The following is an 8700-nucleotide window of genomic DNA, read 5'->3' as shown; positions in this document are numbered from 1 at the left end:
TGAACGCAGCAAGGTAGATACAGGAGAATATAAACTTGATCTAATTTCATTCAAAAATACGCAGGTTCCATCTCAGAGGTTCCAAGTTAGCATGGTGGTTGCCTCTGGGAAATAGAGAATGTAGAGTGGCTGCAGTCGGTCGTGTCTCCAGACCCGCGTTAGCACCAGGGCACTCGCCCTCCTGGCTGCTTTGGGGGTCGGCGGCGGCTTGCTGTTCCCACTTGTCCCGTTTCTTTGCCAAATGGGAGCCATCTTGCCCGGGAGCTATGCCCCTCCCCCAAACCAGACCTCAACTGAGGACTGATTGACACATGAGTACAAAAGCCTGGTCCCTTTGCCTCGTGGTGGGACTAACTCTGATTCAAGTTTTGCTCCAGAGCCCTTGCTCATGAGATCAGAGCCATCTGAGACCACGTTCTGTAGCTGTTTCTCTGCTCTAACATGTTTGTCCCACTCTTCTCCTGAGAGCCCCCCTTCCCCAATGGCCCTGCAGAAATATTCCTGTTTTAGGCTCTGATTCTAGTGAGCTCAGCTGACACAGTGCTGAACGGTGATCGGCGATCTTGAGGCGGCCTGCTGTGTCCCTGCTGACGTTCTATTTCTTCATCCCGGGTGAGAGTTACATGGGGTCGTTCACTTTGTCATAACTCGGTGATAGGAACACTAATATTTGCGCATTTCTCTGTATTTATGTTATATATACGTCAATATCAAAATGTTTATTAGAAGGGGGGAGACTTGGCCAAAGGAGAGGTGACACCTCTTTCCAAATTCTTGAGTCGAGAACTGCCTGCCTCCGAACCATGAGTACCTAAAATATTCGTAAGGCTCTCTATGTACTTGGAAACTCCGCCGACACCATGAACAACCCAAGCTCCTCCTCACGGGGCTCGGCTACTCCCTGAGGACTCCCGCTTACATTAACATCCTCCCAAAGAGGGGCACGAAAACCTTGATCAGGAAAAACTAGATTGTGCTGCCTTCACAAAATCTAGAATCTTAGTGGCTTAGAACAATCAAAGTTTATTTCGTAAGCAAAATCTACTGAGGTTTGGAGTAATTGTTTGGAGTGGCGGCCTGAGAATTCCGGTTTCTTCCATCTTGTGGAAGCCCAGATGATCCCCACAGCAAGGTGGGGGCCACCGGAGAAATCTGCACCAGCAATTGCATGTTTCCTTCTGGGGGTGATACGGGTCCCTGCTGGGCGCCATGCACCGGCCATCCCTCCTCCACAACAAGAGGGAGTGGGACCCCGGGACGGCAGAGCCCCCAACGCGCTCAGGCAGAGAAGTCTCTACTGGGTTCTCACTGCTTTTACCTCCAACCAATTTTGGAATCTTTACATGGGACCTGGGAAGTAGGCTTTAACCTCTTCTACACGATGTAAATGCCATGAAAGTGGGGGAATATTCCAACTTTTTCTGTATCCTAGCTTCCCACGTGAATATTTTGCATATTTGTCTATTCCCACTTCAAATTTGAAAACTAATCTCTGGAAGTATGGCGTCATCATCAGGAAATAATCATGTAATAAATATACTAAAAAGTTTATAAAACAGTAGAGACATGGATGGTTTTATTTGAAACACCAGCACTTTATTTTCTGTAATAAAAGTTGTTCCTTGCATGTTAGGATAGTCTAGTGGCTGCTTATATGTTTGTGAACTGTTTTTGCTCTGGTGAAGACTCGGATCTCTGGTCTCCTCTCTTGAAGAGCTGCACTCCAGGATCAACGTCAGGGTCTCATACTTTGGAACAAAGCTTTTTTTCTTTGCAAAACTGGCCCATTTGAATCCACAAGCCATGAGCCTGACCTTTCTTAGTCCTCAGCTGTGGAACTAAATTACAGCAATACATAACACATTGCATTCTCAAGCATAAAAAAATAGGCGCAGAATGAGGTGTAAGTACGATTACACTTGATAGCTCTATATTCTATTTAAACAAATGGCTCTTCAGGAAGACATCGTCCTTGGGCTCTTGAAATGTATTTTCCTGTTGCAACAGTTGGTCAATTCCTTCAGCAGCTGAACCAACTATTAGCTCTGTCAATACTCAGAATTCTCTTAGTTTGAAGATCAAATTGGTATTGTGTTGTTCCACGAACGATATAGAAAAATCCTAGAAATAAACAAAAAAGACTTACTACATTATACAGATGATTTCTGGGTTTAACCTGAATTCTTGAAAAACCCTGCCATTTGTGAGAACAAATATTTTTGGCAATTGCTGTTCCAAATAACAACACTGACACTATTCTATGACAACAAAATAGAGGAAATATATATATATATTCACTTACCATATTTCTGGAAAACAGCATCAACTTTATGGCCAATCCCAGGAAAGTCAGCTGCTATCATTCTGGGATAACCTGCATCCATGGATTGTTTATATTCATCATACCTGATCAAAAAATAATTGTAAGTGTCAGAACGTGTTAAATGACTTCTCAAAGTCATTACAGGGACTTTGGCGGCAGGACTCTTATAAGAACTTTTAACTCCATAGATCTTGTGTAGCATGGGGGAGGGGGAGGTAGGACGTTAGGTGAATAGGAGATTTTTAAGGTCCCTCTCAATGCCAACAACTAATTCTAATTCTCCAGGAGGTGCTGCATAGTGTCCTACTGAGGTAAACTGGCACAAGGGGATCTGTGAAGGTAAATACCCTCCTTCTTAGCTGTCCTTTTCCAACTTCAGCCCCACGTGTTCCCTGCACTCCCACTGCATTCCCATGCATCACTGCATGATGATCACCAACCATGGACTTGGCTGCTAGACCGGCCACAGCCATTCACAGCGATGGCAGCCAGCCACGGCAGTACGAGACTCATGTGGAAATGGTTCAATCTCGAATGTCCTCTCTAGGTGGAAAGAGGTGGTGCGCGAACACGTTCTGTACTCAGTCTTTACCTCCAGTACTTCTTAGCAACAAAGAAGTATGTTTTCCCAGTTTCCTCATCAGAAACCGCAGCATCGATGTTTTTCACAGTTTGAGGGAAGCCAAAGGATCTGTGGATGTCCTTGGGGTATCCGAACAGCATTTCCTGCCCCTGAACAGCCCAGTACTTATCACCTGACAATCAAAAAAAAAGGATGAAAGTACTTGTCTGGGGTACCGGACGATAGTGAGCTGATTTCGGCCAAGTTCTCAGCTTCCCATGCGAGAGCCGTGTCCTGGCTGCACATCAGAACCATCTAGGGAGGGTCGCCTGGGTGGCTCAGTCATTAAGCCTCTGCCTTTGGCTCAGGTCATGATCCCAGAGTCCTGGGATTGAGTCCCACATCTGGCTCCCTGCTCAGCGGAGAGCCTGCTTCTCCCTCTCCCTCTGCACCTCCCCCTGCTCATGCTCTCTCTCTCTGTATCTCTCTGTCTCAAATGAATAAATAAAAAAAATCTTAAGAAAAGAAAAAGAATTCCAGAAGGTCTGGAGTGGGAGCCAATCTCGTGGATGGGCCTTGAGGACATTATGCTAGTGAGAGTCTGTTTCTAACAGACTCCCTGGGGGATGTCAATGCTGCTGGTCTGAGGACCATACTTTGATAGTTGGCTCCCAGAGCAGCCTCTCCCTCCCTCAGAAGACCCATCGGTATTAAAATAGGTCTCTAGGAAATCTGGATACTTCAATGTTTCTGTGTCGTCTGCTCTAGCCTGTGGGCCCCAGTCTCCCCCTTTTGTTCCTGAGCATCCCCAGGGTGGGTACGTAAGTAGTTTCCACAGAAAATGCTCTCCTAAGTCGAGGTTCATGGACTGGCAGAACACCCATAGATACACTTTTTATTTAAAATGACTCAGAAATGCACTAGGTAAAGCTTAGTTGAGGTAATGGACTCCCATCGGTGTGATAAGTGAGATTGTCAGATTTTCCGTAGGCCACGGAGAGAACGTGGCCAGGACTCGCTTATAGCTCAGCCTCAAAGCAGATGGATTCACGGAAACGGAACAATAGCGGGAAGAGTTACCTTTGAAAAACCGGACTTCATCTCTCTCAGCAAATTCATAAGCAGCCTGAAGTCCACTTGGCAGGTTTGGCCAGAGAGTAGAAATGAAATTGAACTCAACTTCTGGGTAGAAGAGATTTAGGCGCATGTAGAACCTGATTTGGAAAAAACATGGAAAAGGTTTTGATCTCCTGGATGCAAGAGTGGGCTGACCTTTAACAAGCCCATCAGGCCGAAGCAAGCTCCAGAACATAAACAGTCACATGTAGCAGAATGGTGACGAAGGGATCCATTGTGCACAAATTCTCACGATCTAACTGCTGGTTTGGTGGAGCCACTTGGAGCCAGTGGCCGGAACCCACTGCTGGTCCCCAACACCCAGCATGCATGGTGGCAGCAGGCCCTGTCCCCGCACCTTGCAAACACCCTACAAGAGCCTGGTACTCTCGTCTCACGGATGAGATATCGAGGTCAGGGAGGGGAAGGGAGCTCTTTATGGCCACATATCTGATAAGAGAGAGGCAAAGGTTAATTTTAGACTCCGAGCTGGCAGCCGCTCGGTTCCTCGTCCTTGGGTTGGTTTTACAGTCCCCAGGGGAGAATGCGGCCCCCGCCGTCGGAAGCCTGACGGGCAGCTCCAATCCCCCTCTGCTGGCTGAGACCCTGGGCGAGTCTGCTACTGTCTCTAGCCTCCCATGGCTTCATGACTTGGTCACACGTGAGTGAGCTCAGCGTCCTTTCAGTTCCTGCTAATCCTAGACTTGGGTCTGTTCCCTGGAGAAATCCCTCAAACACTTGCTTTGATAGGTGCGTCCTGCTCGACTGAGAGCCCCCCTTTCAAGCCAGCTATTTCCTTAGGGCTGCCCCGCTCTGAATCACAGCCTATACGGCCGCTCAGCCTCGCCCTGGTAGGGACGGAAAGCATCTGGAGCCCATACGCTCCGTTCTAGGGCGGATGTGACCACAGACAGCGTGGTGAAACAGTACGGACAAGCCTCCAGGAGCAGCAGCTAAGACGTGAGCCCATCGGAGCCCCCCTCCTTTCTATGTGCTGATGGCCCTGGCCCTTCCTCCGTGCTGATCGTTCTGTGGGTGGCATCATTCAGACAAAGACTGTGCTCTTCTTCCGCATGGTCCTTTAGAAATCAGGATGGCACAGACCACAGGCCTGTGTCTTGCATGTGAGGGCATCCTAGTGTCCTTGAGGCCACATGCTGCAGAGGGGGCACCAGGACCCTCCTGTGAGGAGAGAAGCATGTGGTGACCACCCATATCCACTCAAGGGAGGGTCCTCCTGAACTCGTGGGGGTTTTCCCCATGATGGCTCCTCCCCTTCTCTAGGTCTCTGCAGATCACAGGCTTGGGGTGGGGGCATCTTTACTAGGATAGAGTGGCTACAGCCCTGCTCAGCATGATGGGACTATGGGAAGGACGGGCTTCTCCCGATGAGTTACTAACACTCCTTCATTCATGTTTCATCATGAGGAGCGGCATTAATGAAGAGAGCTCGGGAGTGGGAATCAGAAGATCAGTTACTGCTCTGTCACCAGAGAACTCTGTGCCCTGAAAGGATCTCTTTACTTCTCCCTGCCTTACTTTACTGATCTGTAAAATGGGATTCTATTAACTGAATTTTCTACTTCAATGGTATTTTTTTCTGAGAACCAAACAACAGAATACATGTGGGGGAAAAGGCTGTTATAGGTTCATCCCATTGTGCAAATGCATGCAATTGCTCGCATTTAATCCTAATTATGTATGCAAGCAAGTGTAAGATAAACAGTGTGTGTGCCCAGTAGTGGCCCATAGGCACCCACAGTCGTGAGTGTTATTATTATTACAAACACAAAACACAAAGAGGAACTGATGTCCTACCTATCTTTAAAGAACATCACTTCTCCCCGAACTGTAGTGATAGAATCAAAGATTAAGTTACTATCACACACTTGTGGTGTTTGGGGGCCTGTTGGCTGGACAGGATTTGGGGAAGGTCCTAAAAGAAAAAAGAGATCTGGAGTTAGTTCTGCCGTGTGTTGGACAGCTTCTTAAATGCGACAGCTAATGGCTGTTCTAATGGCCCCTTGTCCCTAATTTTCTGTACACTCACCGTATATGGCCTGGATGGCATTGATGTCGTCCTGGGAGAGTTGGACATGACCATCGTACATGTAGTTGGGGTACATCAGAGCCCCGATATCAGTAGAATGAGAAAGTCCAAGGGAATGACCCAACTCATGAGCCGCCACACGGTACAGGTTGTAATCTAAATGGTCCGATAAATGCATTAGCGATTATTTGCAGTGTTCTCAGTTTTGAGACATGTAATTAAGAAGGAATCTACAACTTTACAAAGACCAGTGCTCGTATTTTGTCGGCAGCTTTTTGAAATAGCCATAAAACTTTTTCCCCAAGCTGGGAGGACGGGAGGCTTTTCTAATGGTGAAGACACAGGCTACAGCCCAAGCTCTGTGTTTACACTGACACGATGAAACAGCAAGCTCATCCAACTCTGAGTCCAGCACAGATCGGTCAGTCTTGTCAGTGGTTAGATGGTATGTATTAGTTCACGGAGAAGCAGTGGAGTCCTATTAACAATTTTTTTCTTCCTATCTACAAACTGATACATGCCTATGCTGGGAATTTTGGAAAACACAATCTCTCCTCCCTTAATTTTCACATAACCTTACTAACACTGTTAAATTTTGGTGTGTCCTTCTAATAAAGAAATAATTCTATGTAGATGCCCACAAGAAAAACATTAAGATTTTCAACATTTTCTTAATAGAAACTTTGGAGCAGCCTATTTGCAGCCAACAAGATGTTATTACTAACAGAAATAACCCTTCTCTTCCAGTTTTCTAAATGTAGCATTAATTTTATAAGTGGCAGTAGAAAAATACGTACTTCTACGGATGCATTCTTTCAGCTAAGCCAAACAATATTACAATGAAGCAAGAAGGGGTGGGGAAATGAGACAAGATGAGTTGACTCACTTCTGTGATCGTTGGTCCATCTTTCATCTTCATCAAAATGAGCATCCCCTCCAAGATTTGGGCCTGGTAGGAAAGCATGAGCGAGGTTTCCGTCGGGCCCATCAAAGGGAGAATTGTCGTAGTGATCTGCCAGAAACAGAATTCAGGAAATGTCCCTCTTGGTTCCGACTGAGGCTAACCCAGGAGAGAAAGCATTGGCTTTGCTGGGAGGCCAATAGACTTCCATCAACTGTGATGTAGTTTCCCTCCTTAAGCCTGTAAAATCAACACTCCTCTTAAACAAGTTCTTCCAGCTGAAAGATGAAGGGATTTAGAGGCAAGTCGAACTGAAAGTGAGAATACTGCTGTGGGACAAGAAGAGCTTACCTCTCCAGACAAAGGATATCATTATGTCCGCTTGCCCCTCAAAGACCTTGGTGAAGGTCAGGGGCGAGACATTACTCCAGAGTTGAAAGGCTTTCTCAATGGCACTGTCCACGTCCGCTCTTGGCAAATCTGGTGTGTAATTTTCAATCCTTAAAATGGAAAAAAACAGAGACACGTCGGACCCCATTGCTTACGGCTCCGCTGGGAAAGAGCGCCCTTGCTCTGGTGCTCGGTCTGGTTACCTGTAGGTCAGGTGTGTGTGCTCCCATCGGAGGGTCCTATCAGCGACGGCGTACTGAGCCACGTCGGGCACCCCACATCTGGGCTGCTTCATCAGATTCAGGGTGTCAGCATCTATCTTCCCGGTCACCTTCAGCCCAAAGAATTCCTGCATTTGCTTCAGCTTCTCAGTCACCAAACTGCTGTTCCTCTGCCTTACGATTTGCTTCCCGTCACTCTTCAGGTTGTAGTAGTTTTCCAGGTATTTCTGATGAAAGATAAAATTACTGAAACACTGGACGGGAGATCTTTCTTTTTCCTAAAGACTGACAATCAGAAGCTTTAGCTGGAGTGGAGAACTACTTTTAAAGATCGTGTCGGGATTTCATGGTGGAAATTATTGGTGGAGACTAATTGCAGGGTAGAAATCTCCCTACTACCAGTTAGTATGCTGTCTGAGTTACAATTTGTAGAGTCACATTTGCATGTTGTTCCTTTAGTTCCCACTCACCTCCAGCTGGAAAAGGGAAGAGAAGAACCCATGCGTAGCTGGGTACAGCTTTGGGGAAAGGGTCTTTTCTACCAAACATTTGTCTTTGTGAGAAGTCCCCCCTTCAATAAACCGCTTTATGCTACGACTACCGCTCTGTACGACTGAGCAAAAATGCAAATAAAGCCTCCTGCATTTGTGGCGCGTGAAATTAGGTGTTTACCTGGACCACCTCCACGTCCTGCTCTCGCGTTCCTGAGGTCGCTGCAGGGAAGCCGTGGGACCCCACGCCCCAGACCAGCGCTAGCAGAACGGGAAGGCTGGGCATGCTGGCTTCGCTTTCCTTCTCTGCTGAAGGACCCGGACGCTCCCCACCGGCCAGCCCAGCACATCAGCTAGGACGCTCCCTCTTTATATACAGGTCCGCCCTTCCAGAAAGCAGATGCTGGCTGACTCAGGTTTCATAATATTGCTCCAGCAATTATCAGAAATGATGACATCTGCAGATTATTTAGATTCACTTGGTGTCGCAACCTTGTGATCAATACCAAACAGGAAGTGTGTGAAGGAGGCACAAGACTGTTGTTTCCTCCAACTCATTTCCATCCTATTTGAGAAGGGTTCTAGAGTACTCCATGAGCATTTGGGAAAGTAGGCTTTGCTCCTTGATTCTGCTGGCCGTGAGGTG

General features: G+C 47.1%; 1 protein-coding gene across 1 annotated transcript; it reads right to left on the bottom strand.

Moving 5' to 3' along the window:
* Positions 1-1574: 1574 nt before the first annotated feature.
* Positions 1575-8408, bottom strand: MMP1 (matrix metallopeptidase 1). The gene is made up of 10 exons (XM_036068518.2): positions 8236-8408; positions 7546-7790; positions 7304-7452; positions 6938-7063; positions 6052-6207; positions 5820-5937; positions 3966-4099; positions 2916-3078; positions 2303-2406; positions 1575-2121 (listed from the first exon to the last, which is right to left on the bottom strand). The coding sequence occupies exons 1-10, from the start codon at positions 8338-8340 to the stop codon at positions 2021-2023; spliced, it is 1401 nt and encodes a 466-aa protein (XP_035924411.1). The 5' UTR covers positions 8341-8408; the 3' UTR covers positions 1575-2020.
* Between the last annotated feature and the right edge of the window lie 292 nt (positions 8409-8700).

Source organism: Halichoerus grypus, chromosome 11 (assembly GCF_964656455.1).
Source record: "Halichoerus grypus chromosome 11, mHalGry1.hap1.1, whole genome shotgun sequence".
In the NCBI taxonomy this organism is placed as follows: domain Eukaryota; kingdom Metazoa; phylum Chordata; class Mammalia; order Carnivora; family Phocidae; genus Halichoerus; species Halichoerus grypus.
This window is presented reverse-complemented; position numbering and strand designations above follow the sequence as displayed.

What these genes read in the sequence shown, in the direction of transcription:
- MMP1 (XM_036068518.2), bottom strand. Translation starts at nt 8,340, where the DNA reads ATGCCCAGCCTTCCCGTTCTGCTAGCGCTGGTCTGGGGCGTGGGGTCC. An exon ending in ATGGACCAACGATCACAGAA is followed by an intron (nt 6,208 to 6,937) that starts GTGAGTCAACTC and finishes CGGACCATTTAG; the next exon opens with ATTACAACCTGTACCGTGTG. An exon ending in TGAAGTCCGGTTTTTCAAAG is followed by an intron (nt 3,079 to 3,965) that starts GTAACTCTTCCC and finishes TTTGATTGTCAG; the next exon opens with GTGATAAGTACTGGGCTGTT.